General features: G+C 47.1%; 2 protein-coding genes across 5 annotated transcripts in view; one reads left to right on the top strand and one right to left on the bottom strand.

Moving 5' to 3' along the window:
* MRPS27 (mitochondrial ribosomal protein S27) overlaps positions 1-1,224 on the bottom strand; it is an 874,008-nt gene extending 872,784 nt beyond the window's left edge. Inside the window, exon 1 of the mRNA XM_069627511.1 lies at positions 1,079-1,224. Coding sequence (XP_069483612.1) covers positions 1,079-1,163 — 85 coding nt within the window. The 5' untranslated portion in view covers positions 1,164-1,224. The remainder of the gene's footprint in view (positions 1-1,078) is intronic.
* Positions 1,225-1,227: 3 nt separating this feature from the next.
* Positions 1,228-26,104, top strand: part of PTCD2 (pentatricopeptide repeat domain 2) — a 298,424-nt gene continuing 273,547 nt past the window's right edge. The window contains exon 1 of one of the 4 annotated variants that reach the window (XM_069627512.1): positions 1,228-1,511. In XM_069627512.1, coding sequence (XP_069483613.1) covers positions 1,406-1,511 — 106 coding nt within the window. In that variant the 5' untranslated portion in view covers positions 1,228-1,405. The remainder of the gene's footprint in view (positions 1,512-26,104) is intronic. The other 3 variants (XM_069627514.1, XM_069627515.1, XM_069627513.1) reach the window with 3 other exon arrangements.

The following is a 26,104-nucleotide window of genomic DNA, read 5'->3' as shown; positions in this document are numbered from 1 at the left end:
TTATTCTAATGGCGCATAAACTCTTATTGGCATATTTTCTGATATAGATTTCCTATGGTTGACATTACTCCACCTGCCTGCATGTGCATTAAGCCTGACTTTTTTCATAGATATGTGTTATTTTTAACACACATGAAAAAAAAAATTCCAGTGGCATATAACAAGCACTTTTTATTAGAATGTTGCTTGAACAAGAAGTACATTCTTCCTGTGAATAATAAGATGGCCGAAAAAGAAGCTAAATTCAGCGTCTTCTCTGCATATTGTTTGCCACTCGACAAATGAATAACCGCAACTAAACCCTTTGTTCGTACAAATACTTATTTTGGTGCATGCATGAGTTTTTGTCTGCACAGGGACTTTTGCTACAACAGACAGATCTTGAAGTCTTGCATTCTATCAGAAACCCTTAAAACTATTTTTTTAGCCAACATAAATGAAAAAAAAATAAGTGTTATGATATGTATCTTTTACACTGATTTGTAAACAAAAACAGTAGTTGGGTCGAGAGAAATGCCCTTCCACGCGGCTTTCAGAGAAGATAGATGACTATGTAAGCTCACAACGTGGCTTACCTTGTTAATCAGTTGTTTACTAATGCAGACCTTCGCACAATTATAGGTGTGCATTACAAAAGCACACAATCATGATCAGAAAGTAGTCAGACTCCTAACACAGAAATCACATAACTATTCATAAATTGAGCACCACAGGCAAATTGAGCACCACAGGCTTAACTGTCTCTTGGCAACTTCTTTGCAACTTCACCTGATGCCTTCCAGGAAAAAAGAAGGCTATCACTTCGTGTGATATCAATACATATACGAAATAGCCCCATACCTCCACCCAAAGACACCTGCACATTTTAGGAAAGGTCCTGCGCGTTGAGCGAGCGAACCAGCAAATACACGGAGGTAAATAATCCGGTTGAGTAGTTGTGTGCAGCATAAAACAACCAAGGACAAGGATCGGCAAATCATTTGGCCAGTAGGTATAGACAGGCACAGAACCAGTGTGGGGTCACACAATAGCGAGACAATAACTGCCTGTCCTAAATCAGCCGTTCAACCTCCGTTACCTGCACGACTTGGGCGCGGGACTGTGAAAGCAGTAATCGCACCCCGGCTTGACAGCCAGCACCGCCGTATCATGGAGGTCGCCATCTTGGAATGTGCCAAGTCTACACGTGACTTGGGGTATACACTCCCCCCTGCAAAAATACATTTCAGGTCGTCACCTTTGAAACCAGCATTTCTCAACATACTCTGAGAATAATTCAGCAAGCGCGCGCCGACCTGTTGTCCACAAAGGGGCACCTCGGTCGTACAGTTGGTCTTTGCAAGAGCGTTTCTACATACAACTTCGCCCCTATCAGTGTGAACCGTTGGTCCGGCCAGGGGGCAGAATGGCGGCGGCGGCGCTTTGGGTGTGCAGTGCCCGCCGGGCGCTGTTGCTGCGCACAGGGTACAACGCTCACCCCTGGGACAGCTGTTGGAGTCGACCACAAGGAGGTTAGACTGAGAATGGGGTGCAACGTGCAATGTGTTGTCCTGCAGCGCAAAGTACACCCGAAATGCATTAAAACATGTAGCATACCTGCAGTGAACACACTAGGCAATCTACGAGCATAGGTTTTCCCCAGAGTTATCATACGCCTTTGCCATAGATTTATTTATGTATATTCCTTTTGGAAGGGGTCAAAGGAACTGCAGTCACACAGTAGCATCAAGGTCATTAGGACATGAAGTTAGAACATGCCCATTGTGAAAAGTTGACCAGAATATGTTTTAAAGTGGTCAGCTTGCAAAATGGCTCTGCAGGACACTATGTGCGGAGCTGCATCCGCTGCGACCTGTTACTTAGATTTGTCTCCAGCTCCTATAGTGGTGTTTCCAAGGCACTGTCCGCAAATGACATGCAACCTCCCTAATTTGCCTTTGTATTGACCTCATCAGAAGTGACATCACACACAATTACAATGCAAGAGTGTTGCTATTCTCTTACACTTTGGGGAATCCATAAATTGCCATGTGTACGCCAAGAGACACATAACTTTGTCTTGTGCGATGTATGAATGGTTTTTATTATGTATGAAGCAACCATAGTGTAGTAAACCTTGCGGGAGGCTTTTTAAATAGCGAAAGCTGTACACTGAATCCCTTCTGGGGACTTTTAATGTGGACAGATCAGATAATGTGGAATTCAATGTTTTTCCTGAGGTCGCACACTGTGATTAGGTGGCAGAACTGGGATTTGGGTCCAATTTCTGATTCTAATTGCTTTACCAAACGTCTTCACCAGTTGTATTTTACATAAATATTTGTTACGGTTTGAGTTTCAAGAGCTTAAATAATTAGGTCTTTTGAGATGCCCTTGCAAACACGCAAATTACATAATACACTAATCTGACAAAATAAAAATCGTTATAGTAAAATATTGTGCAGAAAGAGTCAGGGTTTGGCTTTTCCCTATCCTATAATGAAGATCATTGTAATAACAGGCTAAATAAATAATGCAGGCGTAAACAAATGACCTTTGGTGGTACAATGTCGTTATCAAGACTTAAAGAGACATTAAAAGAATATTCAATATATAATTGTATTGTATATTTATATAGCGCCTATACACATGATGGTGTTTCAAAGCGCTCAAGGAGGGTGGGAACAAGGGTAAAAACAACAGTCTCTTAGAGTCCTTGAACCTCTGAGACAATAAAAGGCTGTACAGAGTAAGTGCGTAAATACAATTAACACATTGAGAGACAGCAAATAGGCCTAACGTCGATTCTGCAGTTTTACAAGTGCAGTTCAGGGAGAAGACCAGGGAGAACAGACCGATGTGTTGCATTTGGGTCGTGCATGTACATAGAGGATCAACAGGTCGGGGGAGGTTCAAGTGCACCCAGCCTGGTAAAGTGCCATTCTCTAGTGTCATTCTAAGTGCAATGAAGGGGGCTGCGAGTAGGGCCATGAGGCAAGTGGAAGAGGAATGGAGGGGGGTACCTGGGACAGGTGAGACTCAGAGGTACACCAGGCAGCCAGTCAGATAATTGCAAGGAAGAGGCGAGAGAGATGGAGAGAGCAGAGGGCTGGGTTAGCAGGGTAGTGGGCATGAGAAGGAAGAGGAGAAGAGGCAGGTCTTGAGGTGTTTCCTGAACTTAAGAAGCTCAGTCTCAAGACAGAGGGCGGTAGGGAGGCTATTCCAGAGGGAGGCACCTGCTGAGGATTAGCATCTATCTCCAAATCTCTGCTTGGAGAACCGGCTCACTTGTAGAAGGTTGGAGGAAGCTGAGCGGAGGTGGGCTCGTGAGGACTGTATTTAGGTAGGCAGCGTTGCAGGTAGGTAGGACCCAGGCCCCAGAAAGCCTTGTGGACAATGCAAAGGGTCTTGAACTTGACCCTTGCAGCCAAGGTGAGCCCATGCAGTGATTTAAGCGCCAGAGAGATGTGGTCCCTGGGCTTGAAGCCAAGGATAAGTCTTGCTGTTCTGTTCTGGATGAGTTGCAGAGGGTGCAGGGCCGAAGAAGGGAGGTTGAGGAACAGGCTGTTGTAATAACCCAGCCTAGAGAGAACCAGGGCTCTGGAGACAGTGAGCTGCTTGGGTAAAGTGAGAAAACGAAGAGTACCTCTGAGGAGGTGTAGCTGATAGTTAGATTTTTTCGAGATGTCATCTATGTGTGAGGAGAAGGAGAGAGTGGAGTCAAAGATGAGCCCAATGTTTTTTGCCTTGCATGTGGGTGCGGTCGCAGGGCCAAGGGCGGCAAGCCAGAGTGAAAGTGGGAAGGCAGGAGCAGGGGTCCCAATGCGAACGATCTCAGTTTTACTGGCGTTGAGGCATAGGTGCTTTGCAGCACACCATGACTGAATAGCAGACAGTCAGATATGAGCGAGGAGGAGATGGCTGTGGGTAGCCTGAAAGATAGTTTTGTGTCATCCGCGTAACACTGGAAGTTAGAGGTGAATGTGGCAATCGCACGTGCTAAGGCAGCCATATAGACGTTGAAGAACCAGGTGGAGAGGTTAGATCCCTGGGGAACGCCACAGGTTGAGAAAGCAATAGTTGAGAGAAAGGCTCTGAGTTTCACCTGGGATGGGCGGTTGGAGAGAATGGACACTAACCACGTCACAGCCTGACCTGTGATTCCAAGGTGTCACGGGGACGTGCGATCAGGATGTTGTGGTTAACCGTGTCAAAGGTAGAGGGGAGATCAAGGAGAATGAGGACAGACGGAGTGTTGGTATCACGATTTGAGAGCAGGTCCTCACAGGTGTTCTGAAGAGCAGTTTCTGTGCCACCATGTCATTGGCTTGAGTTATTATTTTAGATAGCATGCGGTGCTATTCACCCTTTTAACATCTTAACACCCACCATTTGCACCTCTTAAATGACAATACTCCATCACAAATGACCACTAACTACTGTCTCTGGGCCATCAACCTCTGATTGCTCCTTTTGCAACGCTTACGGGCACAGTGTCAGGCCGCATGGTGAGCAGGTTTGATGGCCTTCTCTGGAGAAATAATTTGAAAACCAAGCCCTGGGAAGTCTTTGATGCTCTACTGCAGGAGCAGCTGCTTAAAGTCCGGACTCTTCCCCTGCCCCCAGCCAGCCTGTGTGTTTTATCCATAAGTAAAAAGGCAAACCGGAACAGACAAAGCAGAAGAAAGGACAGGGTATCCATACATCACATTTGAGGGTCTCTATTCTTTGACCAGTACATGGCAAGCAGATAGATCTGGCTGGGAGCAAACAGGCCCACTTTCAGTATACCAAACTTTGAGACTGATTGGTTCAACTAGAGCAAGCGATAGGGAGTTGTCCATGGTGGAGGGTCTTGAGGAGCTACCGGAACTTGAGGAGATCTGGCTCAAGACAGAGAGGAAGGGGTAGGCTGTTCCAGAGGAAGGAGTCAGTTGAGGAAAGAGATCGACCACCAGCTCGCTGTTTAGAAAAAAATGCTTGAACAAGAGAGTTGGCACCGGAGGAGCAAAGAGATCTGGAGGGAGAGCATTTGGTGAGAGCCAGTTGTAGATAATGTGGTCCCTGGCCCCAGACAGCCTTATGGATGATGCAGAGGGATTTGAACTTGATCCTTGCAGCTACAGGGAGCCAGTGGAGTGAATTTAGGGATGGGGAGCAAGGCATAAATAAGCAGTGTCGTATATCAATTTGCTATGCAATTCTCTAGGTTTGCTAATTAAATTGACACTTGTGTAGCAAACATAGATATTTAAGTGGCCCTGTTTAATGAAAGCACAGCTCACCCTGCATTCCTCTCTTTGGCCTCAGGTCTCTCTCCACCATGTATTCCTCTGTTCACTACAGTAATCATCTCCTCCACACTTAAATGCCAAAGGCCTGTGTGGGAATGCTAGGCAATCTTTTAACTGAAATTATTGCAAGCCAGAAGTAATAGGGATGACACATTTATTAAGCCAACTATATCCTGTCTGGCAAAGACCAGTATGTGTTTATTTTTTATCTTTTAAAGACAGTTGTGAAATTCCATTCCTTACATAACACATTATTGCAGTATTGCTACTGTAAAACACTGCAGTGTCTCCATGCTTTACAGTAAAATTTGGATTTGTGTATCTAAATCTCAGTGTCAACTAGATTTAATTTTATTAGGGAAGATGCATCATATAGAAGAGTGAACACTTTTGAAAATGTACATGATTACACAGCCAAATACTTTTGATGGCAAACCTAGGATGTACAGGAGTATGGGTTCAGCTCATGGGTTGAAGACCAGTTGCAGATGTATGTGACCTGTCACCGCTGTTGCTCTATGGCCACAAACTACAATTGTCCACCTATTTTGTCCAGTTCTCTGCCTGCTACTCCATCCACTCTGCTTAGTCTCTTACTGTCCCTCCTCTTACATAATTAATACACAAAACTAACTAGATATGTACACAAAGTAGTGATCAATAGTCCCATCCAGTCTGTACATCTACAGATCTGCTGCAATACCATCTAGCGTATATTATTTAGCATCCAGGGTGCAATTTGCTCTATGATTAGGATTGCCTTGTATAACAGCACACATGATAGGTGGCCAACTGTTTTCTGAGCCTTTTTAATCATATCTATTTGTGTCCATTCAGGGAGCTAACCTTTTACAGACAGTCATCCAGGGCACGTAATTTCTACTCGGCCACTTGCACAGTCGAGTAGACTTTATGAAGGGCGAGTGCCATTTGCAGGGGGCATTTGAAACTTTTATTTAATATTTGCTTCTTGTGCATTAAATGTCAAATAAACATTTCACTGTGCATGGCTGGCCTCTGGGTGGCAGCTGCGTGCCAAACATGAAGTGGGATTTTGGTGACTTGCACCATTTTACAGAAATTGCATTTCCATTTTTTGTCATCTGTTGCCAAGGGCTGAGTGTATTTTCCTTAGGTCGAGTAGGTAAACTTAGTTACCAGACCCACAGGAATAGCAGACTTTTAAAGAATTTGCACGGCCTGACTCATTTCACTAATGTCTTAATGCTGTATTGTTACTGGTTTTATGTCTTGAGTACAAAGAACTTTGGTGACATTAAACATGTTAGTATACCATTGATAATCAAATGGATTTGTTTGCTAATCAGGAAAATGTTAATTAACAAACTCTGCTAATCAAATTTTGAAAATGAATGTATGCCTTGGAGAGATGTGGTCCCTGGGCTTGAAGCCAAGGATAAATCTTGCAGCCCTATTCTGAATAAACTGGAGGGGATGTAGAGAGGAAGAGGGTAGATTGAGGAAGAGGCTGTTGCAGTAGTCCAGCCTAGAGAGTACCAGAGATCTAGAGACATTGAGCTTCTGGGAGAAAGTGAGGAAAGGAAGGATTCCTTTGAGGAGGTCAAGTGGAAAGTGGGCCTTCTTGGCAAGGTCCTGGATGTGAGGGAGGAAGGAAAGAGAGGAGTCAGAGATGACTGAGGCATGAGATAAAAGATTTCCAAGTACAAGAACCTTTCCTGCAACTCTTATTACAATGGATAACTGATGTAATTGAGGAGAAAAGCAAAGATTTTTTAAGTGACGGGGAACAGCAAATTTGCATTTTCTGCTGCTGTTTGTTCTGTTTTCCTTTACAGAAATGAAGCATTAGGAAAACTACATATGTTGAAAATGTGGAACTTTGCTAGAAGTTGATGAGCCAATACAATGGGTAAACGACTGTTTTGAAAATGTTGAATCTAGGGGAACAGGAAGATTTAAATTTAATGGCTGCAATTGTGAATGGGACTACATTAAACGATGCCAGGACTGAACATTGACCTATGGTGTTCTGTTCAACTCCCCAACACCAGCAAAAAAGCAACTCCCCAACACCAGCAAAAAAGATGGGAAAGCAGATAATTTGCCCTCTCAAGGAATTGGAATTCATGTGATGCTGAGCCATAAAGAAAATTACTGTCCTGCAACTAGGTCAATGGGAGGCTGAACCTGTAATTCATTCCAAGGGGGCTCCTTTATGGCCTGCATCTGCGTGTGGGGGGGCTTAACATCTTTTAAAAAAAATAATAGGAAATCAGCTTGACCAGTGGATCTGTCATTTCCAATCTGCCATTTTAATCTCCCAGGCCTTTCTGACGAAAGGAATCTTGACACCTAGGAAAATAAAATGTTTATCATAAGATTCGCCAGGCCCTGGAAACCCCCAGGAACTTCAAACTACAAAAGACAGCACTGCTGCCAGGCAGAGTCATACATTCCTTTACCTCTGAACTAACAGAAAAGACCCCAGATGCTCTGTTATTAGCAGGCCTAACTGCAGATTCCATATATTATTTTGTATAGAAAAATATGCTATATTGGATTCATAGCTCTGGTGATCATCTCCCAGATATCTACCAATCGGTATGCCGTAGTGAGCTTTCTTTTTTTAACCTCTTATGTGTGAAGGACGAGGTTGGTTGTCCTCGGCACTGTTTATGGGGTTCTGAGGATGAGAAATCTTTTTTTTACTTACCTTTGGGGGAGGGGGCAATGCGCCTGATCCGCAGGCTAGGAAGGGGAAGACTTCCGCTTCTCTGCATGTAAGTCAGTGGCACGCCGTGTTGACGGTGTGCGCTGATGTCATCAGGCATTGTAATTTACATGCTGAAGCCATGCCTTTTGTGCTGCTCGGGCAGTTTTCCCCGATTTGCTTGTGGAAGGGCTTGTTGGAAAGGAGAGACCCTTCCCTTTCCAACAAACCCTCAAACAAGCAGATTGCTGGTCGAGGATCGTTCGATCCTCGACCAGAATTCACCACTGGACCATCAGCAAATTGTTTTTGGGGGTTGGTGGGCCCCCCAGTCAAAACAGCCCCTCCATCCTGAAAAAGTGTGGCACAATTTTGCTTTGCCTTCTTTGGCAGCAGATGGGTGCTGTTTTGCACCACTTTGCCCCCAAGGAAGGCAGAACAACATAGACCTCTTTGTAGAGTGGCACCCTGGGAAGCCTCAGGGCACTTGCCCTGTGCCTGTGGGCAAGCCCTTGTATGCATCCCCAAGGAGGGGCAGATGCTTGCTGCTTTCCTAGGGGGCAAAATTGAGGGTCTGGCCCCTTTTTGCCACCTCTAGGAAGCAGGAAGGACCACTAGGCCACCAGAGAAGTGATTGTAGGAATGGGGCACCCACAGGCCAAACAGCTCCCACCCCGAAAATTGCCACAAAGGTGGCATAATGTTGTTTTGCCTTCTTTGGGGACAGGTGGGTGCAGTCTTGTACATTTAAGGTGGCAAACCTAGGGGCATAAAGGGGCTGGCCCTGTGCCTGTGGGCTAGCCCTCCCACAAATCCCCCAAGGAGGTGCATATCCTTGCTGCTTCCCAGTTGCACCCTGGAGGCTGTCCTGGGCCCGAACAACAAAACAGCTGCCATCAACATAAGGATAGGACTCTGACAAAGAGTGCAGCCTAGGAGCAGCCCCGTCTGGCCCGGCCAGCCTCGCCACTGAGAGAACAGCCCTGTAAACCAGCGAACCCCCAGGCGGCAGGGGTATGTCTGCGAAGGGCCAAAGAGGTAAACAAAAGCAGACCACCATGGATACCTACACGCCCGGAGGAGCGGCAGGATCAGAATCCAGCCCCTCAGGCCACACGACAACAGGAACTGAACCTTGTGAAACATCGGCAGAACCAGCTAATTCGCAGCTGCTAGAAGCCATTAAGACCCTCCAAAAAACTATGGAAAGCAAAATTGATGCGGTTGCAATCGATCTGAACCTATTGAGGCAAGATGTCCGCTCCATCGCAAGCAGGATGGAGACACTCGAGACCCAGGTCTGTGAAAACACTGAGACCAAAACCCGGCTCCTGAAGGACGTCGACACGCTAGCACAAAAAGTAAAAAATCTTGAAGATGGAGCTGATGAAGCCGAAGGACGGGCCCGGCGGAACAACATCAGAATCATCGGCCTGCCTGAGGGCATCGAGGGTAACGACCCCACAAACTATATAGAAAACCTCCTACTGCAGGAGGTCGGGGCTGGGAAACTATCACAAGGCTTCACCATTGAAAGAGCGCACCGCTCACTCACAAAAAGACCGCCGCCGGGGGCACCACCCAGGCCAGTCATTGCAAAGGTGCTCAACTACAGGGACAGAGAAACAATCTTGGCCTTCTCGAGGTCGGGAGGCTGCATTCAGAAAAACGCAGAGAAGATAGCTATATACCCTGACTACACGTTTCAGGTCCAGATGAGAAGAGCCCAATTTATCAACGTAAAGGCAAGACTGAAGAAAGCAGGGCTACGCTATATGCTCCTATATCCAGCCAGGCTGAAGGTACTACATAATAACAAAGCGCACCTGTTTGACACCACTGCCGAAGCCACAGAATGGATGGACGGTAAGCAGTTCCAAGACCTTGAAACAAAAGATCACAAGCTGAGGTAGCTCACAACTCGAGAGCCTATCCGACACCAATCGCACGTGCACACTAAGGGAGAAACGCTGAAGGAAACCCAACTCACATATTGGAACAGCAAATTCGATCCTAACAAGAGCCACACTGAATGGAGACCGCTCCCTACACGACAGCGGCCAACGTAACGTCTTCTGCCCCCAGAAGAAATTAGGGTATATCTAACCTGCCCGTAGGGCACCAGGAGGCCACTAAGAGGTCAAATGGAGCGGAAACGGGTTAGTCAGAACGGGGGGAACCCCGCTGGACCTGTTAAGTTACGGGGAAGTTCTAAGTGGGGGAGCGGGGACCAGGGAGTTGTTGTTCAAGTTGGGGAACCATATACAAGAAATCCAAGACCACCGACAACGCGGGAAGCCTTCGTAGACGATGAGGAATGCGCCACCAACGCAAGGCCAACCACGATAAATCCATGGCTGACAAAATTAGAATCCTAGGTATGAACAGTTACGTGAAACAGCGCCGGATCCAAGCCCTCATAAAGCGTAGCAGGGTGGGAATAGCCATCCTACAGGAAACTCACCTGACTGCAGATAGGCTCGCAGCACTGGCCAAAATCTGGAAAGGGACACTGATAGGCTCCACATATTCCACGTACGCAAGAGGAGTCCTGATTTGTATAGCCCCTTCCATCCCCATAAAAGTGATACTATCAAAAACAGATGACAAAGGCAGAATGGCCCTGGTACACAGCAATATTGAGGGGAAAGAACTCTGTCTGGTCAGTACCTATGCACCCAACCATGACGCTACAGTCTTCTTCCGCTCCTTATATAAACGACTCAGCCCATTCACGGGCTGCACCATGATATGGGGAGGGGACCACAACTGCACCCTAAACCCCCTCATGGACAGATCGGACACTAAGCATGCCTGTCCGGCCCCACCGGCCAAAATACTGAACGCACTAACACAACAGTACGTGCTGAAAGACCTGTGGAGGGAGCATCACCCAGAAAGGTGGGAGTACTCCTACTATTCAGCCCCACATGCGGTCCACACCAGAATAGACTATATCTTCGTAACCCAGGAACACCTAGCCATGTTTAACGATACACATTACCTGGTCAGAGTCCTGTCGGACCATTCCCCATTGACTACCACGTGGACAGTGCTGACGCCCAGGCCACCGGCCCCCACCTGGAGGCTCAGGTCTGAAGCCCTGCTGGACAGGGCCTTCTCTGAACAGATTAAAAAGAGCACGCTAAACTACTGGCAACTAAATATGAACAGCGTACCATATATTAGCACAGGTTGGGAGGCGTATAAAGTGGTCATGAGGGGCGAAATGATTGCAGCTATAGGAGGCTCTCAGAAGTCCATACTCAACACACTAACACGTGACGAAGATGAGCTAAAAACACTTGAAGCCAAAGCCCCCATACACCCCACACACGTTCAAAGAATGATAGAACTTAAACGAGCTTGCCTAGGGCATTGGGAGAAACTTGGGAAACTCAGCTACTCAAAATATATAGAACAGAGTCATGCCCTCGCGGACAAGCCCGGGAAGCTCCCAGCCTGGCTTTGCAAGAGGGAAACCCCAAGAGCACCCATTTGCCTAGTCCACAACTCAGATGGCACTCCTGTGCACACGCAGGCAGAAATAAACCTAGCATTCTCCGGTTTTTACCAAGCTTTATAAACTGAACCGCCTTCATCCACAGACATTGAAATAGACAATGTCTTAGACATCATCAAGCTACCCAAACTCAACACGCAACTAGGGGAGACCTTAGACGAGCCCATCACCCCCGAAGAGGTCACGGCCACCATTAGATCCCTACCATCCGATAAGGCCCCAGGAACGGACAGGCTCCCGGGAGAGTTCTATAAAACGTATGAGGAGGCGCTGGCTCCACTCTTAGCCCAAGTGTTCAACGAGGCATACGAAAGAGGCTCCCTTCCTGACACCTTGAGAGAAGCCGTAATCATTCCCATACTGAAACCAGGAAAGGACAGCGGAGAGTGTTCTTCTTATAGGCCCCTGTCCATGCTCAATACAGATAATAAAATTCTGACAGCACTATTAGCGAGAAGGCTGCGTAGAGTGATCCTGCTGCTAATCCACCAAGACCAAACTGGGTACGTACCTGGGCGAACCATTACTGAAACCTGCACAAACTACACCACATCATATACAGCACCAATGGCAAACCCGGAAAATGTGCAGTGGCATCTCTGGACGCCACTTAGGCTTTCGACTCGGTCCGATGGAAGTGGCTACTTGCCATCATGACCAACCTGGGAGTGGGGCCGGCCTTCCTAAAATTGACTAAACTTATATACACGGACCCCACGGCCAGGGTGCGCACCAACAACACTTACTCTGATAAATGGCGCCTCCACAGGGCACGCGACAGGGGTGTCCACTCTCCCCTATGCTGTACATTATTGCAATAGAACCCGTAGCAGCATACCTAAGGCAGGAATACGGAGATGGGGGCATTGTGATAGATGAAGTAACCCACCTGGTCTCTATGTACGGGGATGATATACTCCTCTACCTAAACAACCCTGAACACATATTACCATACATACTGGAGACACTGGAAGGGCTTAGTAGATACACAGGGATACAAATCAACTACGACAAGTCTTGCCTCTTCCCCCTTGAATCGCTAAGCGATGTCAGCGCAGAAAGGCTCCCTGACATGGCCATCAAGTGGAAGACCACCTCCTTCAGGTACTTGGGGATAACCATAAAGAGAGACCCTAAAACCGAGCACACCCTCAACACAGCAAAAGCTAAAGACGGCTTGGAAAAATCAATGGACTTCTGGGGCAGACTCCCACTCTGTCGCTGGGAGAGCTCCGCTCATTAAGATGGTGGCGCTGCACCGCCACCTACACTTCTTCACCAACGTCCCATACAACATCCCTCAGAGGTTCTTCAAGGACTTAAATAAATTATGCAGGAGATTCCTGTGGCAAGGCGGGCGACACAGGGTGGCGCTGGAGGTGCTGCAGAGACCCTATGAGAAAGGAGGCCTGAAAATCCCTAATTTTGAATTATATTACTTAGCGGGCCAACTGAAGCATGTCATTCAATGGATGGCGGACGAAACCACTACTGACACCCGCCTCCTATAGCCAGCCATCCCCCATATGCTGCTCAGAGACCTATTCTGGATCCCAGATGGACCACAGCAACACAAACCGTACCTAATGAGGCTTGGGATCCAGATGTGGAAAAGAGCCTGCAAAGTCACAGGGACAACTGATCCATATTCACCCCAAATCCCGATCGCCGCGATTATGCCAAATAGACCAGGGGGCCTGAAAGAAATAAGGAACACTTGGGAACCCTTCAGGGTTGCCACCCTGGAGGACCTGGTAGACGACCAAAACATTCTAACATTCACAGAGTTACACGAAGTCACAGGATTACCAGTGGGGCAGTTCCTACTCCATGGAGCGGTGACCAAGATGCTCGCAATTAGAGGCTGAGAGCCTAGACACTGGTCAAGATAGCATAGAAAACATACTAAAGGCTGCTGAAGGCGGACACGAAACCTCGAGACTCTATGAAACACTCCTAGACAGCTCAACCAAGCAAGAGCTTAAGTGCAAAGCAAAATGGGAACGGGAGCTGGCCCTGCAATTTGAGGACAAAGAATGGGGATAACCCACTACCATAAAAAAGTGTCCCGGAACGCTAGACTGCAGCTCATACAGTATTACCAACAGAGCGTACCTCACACCCGAAGTCGTCATCAAATTCAAAGGAGCAGGAACGAAGGAGTGCCCCAAATGCTATGAACCCCGCGTGGGGATGACCCACATGTTCTGGGAATGCTGGATCATACAATCCTTTTGGACCCAGATATTTTGCGAAGGTCGCCAACGCGGATATCAACCTGGACGTGCAGTCCCCGAGCCCGTGCATCCTGGGCAGGTACAAAAAAAACAAACCCTTACATAGGCTCAAAGACCTAATGCACCTCTTGGCCAAGAGACGCATCGCTATGAGGTGGAAATCCCCCAGGACCCCTAGTGTGATGTCATGGCGGGAGGACCTCCGCAAGTGGACTGCAGCCGAAACGGGTGCATGGGAGACCGCGCAAAGGGAGCAGAGGCTGGACACCAGTGAGGATTTACAGCAATGAGTCGCGCTCACGACGTCACTATTTTATCGCACTGAAACATCTTCCGCCTCTGACGCAACCGACAGCCCAGGAAGGCCTTCTGAAAAGTGAAAGACTGGAAAGGAACAATTGTGGTCTTGGACAGTTGAAAGGGGGGAGGAGGGAGGGACAGGGGGGTTATGCAGGATCTTTAAATGATGCAATAATGATGGTAATTGTTGTACAGTTGAAAAGCAATAAAAAACATTAAAAAAAATCCTTTCTGCTTCCCAGGGAGGGCAACACTGTGGTTCAGGGCCCATTTTGCCACCCTTGGAAAGTAGCAATAACCACTAAGCCACCAAGAATTCATTCTTGGAGTGGGGGGTGGACTTAGCATATAAGCGCCCCTCTACCCCCTTTGGATCCATCATAAATGGGGCAAGAAATATTACCTTCCCTGTGGGCAGATTGGGAGTGTAATCTCCCGATCTGCCCGATGGGAGTGTAAAATGTGCTATGTGGTTTCTTTTGTTGAATGGGTGGTTATTTCGATGGGCTGGCCCACAATTGCAGGGTCAGCCCACGAAATGCCCCTGACTGCATAACATTGCTGCTCCCCTAGGGGGGCAACTTGGTGGCATTTACCACCATTTTGCCACCCCTATGGAGCAGCAATGGCCACCAGGGATTCCTTTTAGTGGGCCAGGGGGCCACTTAGCATATACGTGGCTCTCTTACCCCAAGCCCCTATGGACCCAAAATGAATGGGGCAGGCAATGTTGCCCTCCCTAGGGGCAGATTGACAGTGTAATCTGCTGATATATGCCCCTTGGAGTGTTTTCTGTTGTTGTTGAATGGGGGGTTTATTTTGATGGACTGGCCCACATTTTCAAAGTCAGCCCACTAAATGCATCCCGTGGCTTCAGACAATTGCTCTCCCTTGGGTGGGTGGGGCAATTTGGGGGTATTTCCCACCATGTTTCCATCCCCAGAGAGCAGCAATGGCTACTAGACCAGCAGGGATTCCTTTTACGAGAAGACTGGCAGGGGCTACTTAACATATACGTGGCCCTCTCCCCCTCTGGGCCCAAGAGGGATGGGGTATGCAATGTTTGCCCTCCTTGGGGCAGATCGGCAGGCCCGGCCTGAGCTCCCGGACGGCAGGGGGTGCTGCCCCCGACCTTTGTCACCTGTCTCCCATGTGGGTCGACTGTGCCCCCAGGGAGCCTCAGCAGTGTCCCCGTTCCTCCCTGCAGCGAAAAGCTCCAACGCTGCCCAGCCAGAGCTCTAGAATAGCCGGGGGTGCTGCCCCGGCTTAAGGTGCCTGCCTCCCCCGTGGGTTAACCATCCCCATGCCCAGGGGCGGTCTCGGGAAGCCCTGTCGGGATCCGTCCTTCTCCTCAGGAAAAGCTGTAGCACAGCCCTGCCAGGGCTCCAGGATGGCCAGGAGTGCTTCCTCTGGCCTTTGGCGCTTGCCTCGTATGTAGGTCGACTGCCCCCCAACCCAGCAGTGCTCCCAGGGAGCCCTGTCGGAGTCCCGTCCCTCCATGGAGGGCATACATCAAACGTGGACAGCCAGAGCTGCCTTACATTGCGAAACTCACTGCAATTTCATGAGCGCTGTGTGCTGTCCTACTCTGCGCCAAATCCCACCTGGGGATAGTTTGCCCGCCGGACGTGGCCATGAGGCCTGTGCTCGAGGGCCGTCCCAAGTAGGCAGCCGTGGGACACCACAGACACACATGACTCGGCCAGCTGCCCGAGGGTAGGGGAAGGTGCGTCAGATTTTTTAGGCTGCTACCACCAACACCAGCACCACCAGTGCACGCCTTAGATCCTATAATGGTGCTGATCGGGGACTGACCATAGGAGGATGAAGGTGCAATTCACACTAATTCCTGTTTTACCAGAGCAGTTAGCATACCAATGATTTACCCTTTTCCACCCAGGTGAGCTCAACCACGCATGTGATGTCTGGTTTTCGTTGGGACCTCCGTGTGAACGTGTTTATGTTGGACATGTGTTTGCTAGCGTTTCAGTAATTTCCCAATTATTTTGTCACGTTTACAACTTTGCACTGCATTCTGGGAAAGTAGCGCAATTCGCGCAAGTGCTGCCTCTTTGGATTCCCACTGGTGTCTTGTTTTCAGAAATGCATGGGGTTCCCTCTTTTCCTTGGTGGCTGTGACACCCAAGGCCCAAATCTGTGGGTTGTCCACAAGACCAAATACAGTATAGATTTGGTCTTTCAATGGCATTTGGTGTACCAGTGGTTTAACCTTTTCCCTTTGCGCCCTGGTTATTGCACCTACTCATGAGGTACTGTTTTCATCGGGACACCCGTGGGAAGGTAGGACATATGTTGTTGCCCACATGTTTTCGTGGTTTCCTATTCGCAAATATCTCAAAATTGAGGTTTTTTCCCTACATTTTGGACTTTACTGGTTATTCATTTTGACCCACGCAAGCAATGCGTCTTTGGATTCCGACGGCTGTCTTCTTTTCAGAAAAGCATAGGGTACCCTGTTTTCCTTGGTGGCTGTGACACCAGAGGCCCACATCTGTGGGTTGTCCACAAGCCCAAATACAGTATGGATTTGGTCTTCCCTGGGCGTTTGGTGTACTAGTAGTTTAGCCTTTTCCCTGTGCCCTCAGGTCAGTGCACCCACATATGAGGTACCGTTTTCGTCGGGACACCTGTGGGAATGTGGAAAGGTAGGACATGTCCTGATGCCCATGTGTTTCGGTGGTTTCCTGGTCGCAAATATCTCAACATTTTGTTTTTTCCCTACATTTTGGACTTTGCTGGGAATTCTGGGAAAGAAATGCTAGCGTGATTCACAGACGTGAGACCTCTTTGGATTCTCACATGTGTCCTCTTTTCAGAAATTCATGGGGGTCCCTGTTTTCCTTGGTGGCTGTTACACCCCAGTCCTAAATCTCTGACCTGTCTGCAAGGCTAAATAAAGTGTCCATATGGTTTTCCCAGAGTACCTAACATGCCTGTAGTTTAGCCCTTTCCCCTTTGTGCTGGGCCAGTGCACTGACACATGTGAGGTACCGTTTTCCACAGGACACCTGTGGGAATGTGGGCAGGTAAAATAGTTTGTTCGCCGTCCATTCCTGTCATTTCCCAATGGGTAATGCATCAAAATATTGAATTTTTCCAACTTCTCCTATTTGTGTGCATTCTTGATAAAAGATTCTTCTGCGATCAACAAATGCAAGATTTATTTGGATTCCCTGGCTTTCTCCATTTCCAAACTGCATGTGGATCCACCCTTTCCTTGGTTGTTGTTGCGATGCCAGCGCCCTCAATGCACGTGCTTGCCGCAAGGCCAAATATGCTCTTCATGGAGCATTTCCATGCTGGTGGTTTAGCCCTTTTCATTCGGCCTAGCCCCCTGGACCTACACATGCATGGTACAATTTTCATCAGGACACCTGTGGCAACGTTTGCGGGTAGTTCATGCACTGTTTGCTGAGCATTTCAGTGTGTCCCCAGTAGCAAATATCTCTGAATATTATATTATTTCCACCTTTCCGCTTTTGCAGTGCTTTCTGGGTTATACATTCTTGTTCCATCAATTAATACTCTGTGTATTTGATTTGATTCCCACATGTCTCTTCAATCCAAAAAATATATGTGGTTCATTGTTCTCATTTGTGGGAGTGATGCCCCAGCCCATAATCTATGGGCAGCCCACAAGGCCCAATACACTCTTCCCAGAGCGTTTGCCATACCTGTGGTTTAGCCATTTCCTTTTTTCCTTTTTGGCCAGGGACAGTGCACCCAAACAAGTGAGGTACCATTTTTATTGGGACACTTGTGGGAATGTGGTATTGTAGGAAATGCGTTGTTTTCTCTTGATTGTGATAACATTTTCATACATGTGCTACTGCGCTTTGTTACACAACCCTTTAATTTCTGAAATGTGCCCTACAATCAGTCGCTACTTTCGGCACTGCCTGTTTTTTTGTGACCTGCGCATGTGATCCATTCTTCAAAGGGTCTGCCTGTGCTCTTTCTAAAAATGTATGGTTGGCATTCTTCACCACATTGGTTTTCGTTATTTTCAGATGCCAATTAGGTTACTTTAGGCTGTCAGCCAGGCCTCCAGATAAGGGTTGTACGAGTCCTTTTTACACATGAAAATCATGAGAATACGACAGCTTTATTATTTACACACAAGTTTAGAGCAGAGGGCACTGCAAAGATCACGTTACTTGACAGAAACCAGACCCCTTCCTTTGATTTCTATCTGCATGGATGTAATTGCAAGCCATGTAGAAAAGCCTCTGAAACAGAATGTATTTCTCTGATGCCTTTTAAAAAAAGAAACTGCACACCGGGTTAAAAAGAATGGTTTTTCCATTCTGCTTTTGCTGTGTTGTATGTAGATGCTCATGGAGCAAACAGAAGCACTGTGCATATTTATTTTCCTAGCATTTTAGGATTGTATAATTAATAAGATGGAAAACTAAGTTGCAATTGAGAATTCATCTTTTGTAACAAATGATGCTTCAATTTGGCAAACATCTGCAAAGTAAGCCAAGAGCGCAAGCCAGCAACTGGTGGGGCGGAGAGGTACAACATTTGAATGCTTTGCCAGTGTCCAAATCCAGAAGGAAATGCCACACTTCAATTCTTGGTCCAAACACACACTGCTGTGCTCTTCCCCTGGATAGCCTTTTCACATTTTTGTGTGAAAGAGCAAACCATCATGTTCCGTCTACTTTTCTGCAAAGAGAATAACAAAGAAAGATTGCATTTTGATGGGCTTCATTTTGCTATGGCTGAATTCATTACATAAGCAAGACCGGTATCCATATTCGGAACAGCAAATCCTTCATTGTGTATCATTCAATGCATCCACGCAGCATGTGGCCGTCTAGCTTGTCCTATCGCCACACACCATCTGTGCAGATTCGTACACGTACTTCCCATTTCCAGTTGTGGCTGCTCAAGGAATCACATTTAAAACATCAAATAGTTCTGATGTTGTTGCCTGTGTTTTTGTTGCCTTACAAAACAATAAATCCATCAATATTGTTGTTGCAGTACCAGCCAGTGGAAATTAAATGGCAACAGATTGGTCTTCATCTGTACAATTTAACGGCGCACTGATATTTTTTGACATCTCAGACACACAGTGGCTGATGGTAGTTTCTGACAATGGGATAACATTTGACTTCCCTGCTATACTCTCAGCACTTAGTCTCCAGCACACTACCATGGCTGCTGGTAGAACCACTTTATTACCATCTGTGCACTAGCTGGAGTAGAAGCAATATATATATAACAGTAATTTTCTCCTGACTGATTGATTGTAACTTGTGAAAAAAAGCGTTCTCTGCCCTTGCCAAATGGCATCTTAATTTCTTTGTTGGTTTCTGGCTCACCATTTGCCAAAGTTGGTCCATACACCACACAGTGAGGACTAGTTTCACCGCCAACCACAATTGAAGTGAATCCGAATTGTAAATATGTGCCATTGTACTTCCTGTACTTTGCATGTTTTTTTCTGTCTCAGTCTTCCTTTTCATACTCACTTTTTTGGCCGAAAGAAAGCACTTCATCTCAAAATGGGTTCTTCTTAATGGGTGACGTAAGATAAAACAAGCATTGGCAATGTCAACAGTTCTGGCTTTTGTGTAGATATGGGAAAGATATTTGCCTCACATTGCTGTAATGATACTAAATGGAGGTTAATGGTGGAACCTTGAAAATGGTGCACAAAACCTGGCATATGATCTTTGAGTGCAACTTTGGATTTTAAGGCTTGATCAAGGTAGCTCAAAGAGATCCATGGAGGGTGTGTTATGGGCGGGGAGTGGCAGAAAGTGGGCGGCAATGGCCATAGGAATAAGCATGGCCATGGCAGTCAACGGATGGGTAAAGAAGCAAACACCTACTATCATTATGTCCCTTCTCGTATGCCATCACTCCCTACCTGTATTCCAAATCGTTAGTTTCAGTTTATAGGTGGTGCTTTAAAATCCTACTTTAATGCATATCACATGCTTGCTTGTATACCCGCCTAGCAAAAATGCAGGCAAGCTAAAAGCACAAGCTCACCAAACGGCTGTGAAGCAAAATTGGGGGAAGGAAAGAACCAGTTGCTTTAATAGAACCCTGCAAGTGGTGTAGTGTTCTACATGTCCTGTGGGTCCCTGTTTGAATATCTGGTACTTTCCACCATCCAAATATAGGTAAGCGACGTCATTGATTGCTTGTACTGGACACATTCAGCAATGCCTCTCTCTCAGAGTGAAGATCCAGCTTTGGCTCCAGTGAACCTTCCGCGCTACCTGACCTGCTTTGCTCGTCACTTCACACACAAATCTTCTTTACCAGTGAACAGTTCTGAAAGCTTTGAGCCTTCATCACCACAAAACCCCCATTTTACAGCACTCCATAATACGTTTCTACCCAAAATTCCACAGGAGTCCCTGCTGTTGCTACCCATAAGTATGCATGGCTGCTGGTCAGGTCTCTCCACATAATGCACCAGTTGTGGATCCTGCTAATAAAAATCCTTACCCGACTGTTTAGTTTGACAAGACCTGCAGCAGATGTCACATGCAGCGACGTCTGGGAAATTGGTAGGCGCTACCTTTTCTGGGACAAGGTTGTGTTGACTCGGGACACTGAAAAGTGACATCAGCAGTTAGAATAATATTTGTCACAGAAAATGTGCTCCCATCTATGGTTCTTGTGAGACTTCGGCATTACCACTACCTCCCTTTGCAGTGCACTGAAAAGAAAATACCCAGAAGTACTAGTCCTCAGTAGTGACTCTGTCAGCATCACACCCACATCTCCCTCCGACCATCCCACCCAAACCCTCGCATCTGTCCTGCATGTCCATCCTTAAAAAGCCATCCACACAAGCCACCAGCTCCAGGTCGTGGGCACTTTAAGCATGAACATCATTCTAAAATAATCCTTATCTGCTGCGTGCTTTCGCAAGATCCTACTCTGGTGGATTGGTTGTCCTGAATTTTGCCAGACCAGTGATTTAAATAGTGGATCTCAAAGGGAAGAAAACAATGGAAAAGCAGTTGAAATGTTAGTTTGAAAAAGTAACTTTCATTGTGGCTTCTATCAGCGTTTTGCAACCCCTGCTTCCTCATGCCCACCACCCAAAAAGTCAGCAAATGCACACAATTATAATGGGAGTTTGCTGTCACTCTGCATAATGGGGCGAGCCTTCATTTTTTCTGGTGCTGTGAGAAACCTGAAGGTGTCTGTCTCCCTGACTGGTCCTGGGGCGTCTGTCATCCAGGTAGCCAGGACGCAGCCATTGCATTTGGATCCAGTTCCTGGGGTGGACCAGTGAGGGAGGTTCACCTGGACGGGGGGGTCCTCTGGGAGTGGAAGTGGGACCCCGAAGGGTGAGACGCAGTATCCCCCTTCTTCTGACTTCTTTTCCCCAACCTACCACATAGGATATACAAGCACTTTACCTCCCTCCCACTTTTCTGATGCGAACATTTTCGCATATTACGAAGGATGACAGACTAACACTCGAGCTATTTACCTGACACATGTCTCAACACCAGGATCAGGCAATTGACCAGAACCACACACACCTGATGGTCCTTTCCCTTCCCTTCCCTACAGGGATAAAAGGTAGAGCACAATACCAGCAAAGCAGACCGCACCTCGAGGGAGCTAACTCAGCATGGCAGTTCAAGAGGAGGGGAAAGACGGCGCATACTGAGAGGGTGACAAGGAGAGAAGCAACCTTGCCCTTTCCGACCAAGGCCAGTGAAACCTCTGCAGGAGGAATCATAAGACCGCAAACAATAGCCAGTGTGTGTTGCAGCAGATGTCAACAGTACACAAGACCCTCCTCCGCCGGGGAGAGATGCTTGTCTCTGTGGTACCAACCTTGACTCCAACCAGAAAGAAAGCTAAGTGGTTCATCACAGCCAGTGAGTCGAGGGGAGAGTTGATAAGAAACCAAACTGTTTTGAACGAAAAGTTGCAAACGGCTAATTGAACTTTGAAAGCATAATTTGTGATTGATGTGAAAGTGGGAAAACCAGCAACAGAGGGGTAGGGCACCAGATGGGTGCTCACTCAGGAAACTCTGGGCAATTACCCGATAATTAAAGGCCTTGGGAAAGGCGAGAAGGGGAGTCAAAGTGGTCATACAGGGGTCTTGTAAAATCCTCAGTACAGTCAAAAGTCTTTGACCGACAGATGATTGTGAAGCTAAGGGAAGTAAATCCTGCATCGTAAGAGTTGAATGAGAAAAGTTGCGATTGGCAAACGGGAACCCGAAAGAGGGATGCAGATAAAGAGGGGACAAAGTCTGAGGTCCCGAAATACAGTGTGTTGACAAAAGTGAACCCGGCTGAGGGATGTCCACGGTGAACTGTACAAAAAAAAGACTTGCGAAAGTCACCAAATAAGTTGCATTGAAAGCCATAGTGAACCCAGCGGAGAGAGGGTGAAAATTGAGAAGTGTCCGAACCCGGAAGAGGGCGACTCAGTGGAAGAAATAGACTTCACCCAATGTATATGTGAAAAGGAACTCTTTGTTCAATATTTGAATACATCAGGCCCTCAGTGGCAAAATACTTTTTGATAGAAAAGAGACTTAAGCACCGAACTGGAAAAGCTCGAGCATACGTGGTGCTCCAAAGTCCCACCTTGTCCCGTGCTGAAAACATGGGGAAGGGAGACCTCAAGTACCTCATTCTGACTTATTATTAGTGAACACTTCCTACTTTTTTAAGAACATTATCCCACAGTTCTTGTAGTATTCTGCGTAAGGATTGGCAATAGGTTTTTCTTGGTATAGGCCCTTTTATTTGACGCAACGCCACTAGGACTGCCTTATTATTATTTGATGGGCGAAGCTTTCCCCCATCTTAGATTTAGGTTTAGATGAGGCGCTTCTCCAACCTACCTTTGCAGATTAATAAACACCCTTGAACTGTGATCACTTGTGTCTGTCTTTACTGTTGCCACCATGAGTTCTTTACAGTGCCTACCTCCAAGACACATTTATCTTCAGTAGCGCAAAACACACAGACTGCTGGCGTATGTTATTGAGGTTGCCAACCCCCTTCACACAATGATTTTCCCCATAAATAGGGGGCAAGTGCTTTCAGCGAGGGGCTGCCTACCCCCAAAATAGAATGTTATTTAAAGTTAAGGAGCAGAAACGACACCCTGTGCCACCTGCCCCTACAGGTACATTTAAAAAAGAAATTCGGGGCAGAGGATGGGGCTGCTAGTATATTTCTTTAAAAAGTGACCCAGTCGGTGTATAGGGGGGAAGAGCAGGAAGAGATTGGGTGTCTGGGGCCAGGAGTTGTGGCTGAATGCCCCCCACATCGGATCGTGTGAGGGACGGGGTTGAAAGGCCTATAGTAGCTTGACTATTAAAAAAACCCTTAAATGGGTGGGTGGGAGAGTGAGTGTCAGGACCTGGGGCCGAATGCCCCCAACAGTGGAATCAGAGGGTAAAGCGTCCTGTAGCACAGGAAGAGCGTGGGATACGGGAAGCTGCATGTCCCCAACAGTGGGATGGGATGCCAGAGGGAGGCCTTTACCAGCCCAAAAAAGCCTTTTGGTGTGTGGAGGGGAGCAAGGGGAGCAGAGGGCGAAGGACACGAGCTGTGGGTATGGAGGAGCAAAGCCCCCTACCTGCAATCTTGGAGGAAAATAGATGCAGCCTGGAAGATGTTCATGTTCTAAACAAAAGAAAATATGAGCACCTTCCATGTTGTATGCATTTCCTGTTGGAAGTGCTACGCAAATGGCAGGGCACTCTTGAGACCCTGTTCCTGTGGCCTAGACCCTGTAGCACAGAGCATGTGCGGCAGGCGCCACGTTGGATTAGGTAGCCTTGCGTTGCAAGCAGCAGCCCAATGTTCTTTTTTTTCTCTCATAATGTGGATATGGCCCCACTTCTTCATGAGGCTGATACTCCCCTCGCGACACGCACGCACGCACGCACTGGTCCAGGAGCCTTCAACTGCAGTTTAACTTGGACTGTTGTTCTTGAAGTGTTGGGATGGTTTTACTCACAATGTGAGGTCCGACTTAAAGGACCTGGTCTCCTTGTTAGATTTCCATGATCGAATAGACACAGCCACGTCAGGGTACATCATTTGTACTCGCCACTAGCCATTGGCTCATGATAGTTGACCCTTGGCAAGAAACAACTGGTCTGCTGTGTATGTGTAGATGAGGTGGTGAGCAACTTTTTATGGCACTGAATAGCTTGCAACTTGAAATCTTTACCCTAAAGGGTTAAATCACCCACCTTTCCTATTGGTTTCCACTTGCATTCAAAGAGGCATAGCACCCATGTCACTTCTTCATTTATTCTCAATGAGAGGGTTATAACCCCCAGAACGTTTCAGTCCCTGAGATATAGCGCCCATCAGACTCATTGGATTACATGTGTTCCTTTGGTTCTCTTTGTTCAGATAATTTCATAGTATAGCCACAGATGACCGTTATAGGATCTAGAGTGTGAAATCAACACACTCCTGCTAACAAGCATTTCGTTCTCCTTGCCAAATTCACTGCCAGGCCATGTTATTGTTAGCCACCTTGGCTTGAGTCTTCGGACTCTAGCTTTTCCCTGCAGGTCTTTTACGTCTTCCAGTATCTGAGATGCAGCCATCAGAAGGCATGTAGAAGCTTTCGCCCCCCTTTTATCTGGTTTTGCCCATAGTCTGGAATATAGCTTTTGTTAGGCAGAATCCTGTGCAGTGCCCTTGGGGACCACTACACACAATTAAGACTACAAGTAGCAATACAAATTCACCTTTGGTACAAGCCCATACTACACTGTTAAAGTGGTAGCAGTAGCAGAGCAGCCAGACTTATCTCAAGACCAAATGAGCAGTAGTAGAGATTACACAAAGGACCACAATTACTATGACTCAAGCAAACACTGACTCAAGGTTTTTGGTTAAAAAGTAAAAGTACATTTATTTTTGACCATCTGTTTGTAAAACACTTCACTTCTATTAAATTTAAACCACACGTAAAATAATTATAATGATGTGTTATTTTATATAGCGCCTTAATCCAAAGCGCTTTACAGAGCACATATTTACATACAATATCACCCAACTGAAATTGGTACTCATTTGTCGACCTCGGAAGGATGAAAGGCTGAGTTGGCCTTGCCAGGATTCAAACCTGCGCCCTGCAGATCACGCTCAGATCGCAGCAGCGAGCGCTCAACCTGCTGAGCTATCTTACCGGCAAAATACACTACACACAACCAATTCACTTTGGATAAATCAACTCAAGGTAAGTACCTTATGATTTTCGGACCGGTGTTGTGAAACAAAAGACGTTACTGGGAATACATAAGCGATCACTTTTTGACAGTAATGACAGTTCGGCCTTACTAAAGATATGCATATCCACGGACAGAAATGTTACCGGGGTAAAATCACACTTAGCACCTGAGTTAACGAAAGAGAGTTGGGGGCAAAAATAATCAGCAATACTTTTGTCAAGGCAGACAGCATCAGAGAACACTTGCTAACCCAAAGATAAAAGTCAATTTGCGCCAGTGTTAGGTGGAACAGGATTCCTGTTGTCGAGGATCACACAGTCAGATAGTTCACGATTCAATGATGCCAGGAGTACTTGGATATTGTCAACGAGAGGAAGCAAAAGTTATGAGAGGGAAGGAAGATGAGGACAAGCCTTGGATGAGGAGAAAAGGGGTTCACCCTAGTTCCTCGGATTCGGACACAGTACCTTATTCTCTGAAGAAGCTGGTGCCACGGCAGTTGTTCCTGGTAGTTTCCTGCAGACTCACAGTTCCTGGAGCTTCAGTCATGGGGGCAAGAAAGAGAAAGCACTACCCAGGGATGAGGCCAGCAGCAGCGACGGCGAATAAAAGGTGCGCTCCTTAAAAACAGGAGAGGCTCTTCAGATGGCTATCTGGACCACTTCAGCAGTGTGCAGCGATTTGGACCACGAAGAGGATCCTCTGGCTGTGGAGAATGAGCTAGTTGACCCCACCAGGCTGAAGGGAAGAAGACTCCGGACTGGATCTTCTCTGGTCGTTGAAGGGTAGATGGCTCAGGACTGCAGCAGGGCTTCACCGGGACTTGGTAGTTGCAGCAGCCGC

This window comes from Ambystoma mexicanum, chromosome 6p (assembly GCF_040938575.1).
Source record: "Ambystoma mexicanum isolate Mex_15411 chromosome 6p, UKY_AmexF1_1, whole genome shotgun sequence".
Taxonomy (NCBI): domain Eukaryota; kingdom Metazoa; phylum Chordata; class Amphibia; order Caudata; family Ambystomatidae; genus Ambystoma; species Ambystoma mexicanum.
This window is presented reverse-complemented; position numbering and strand designations above follow the sequence as displayed.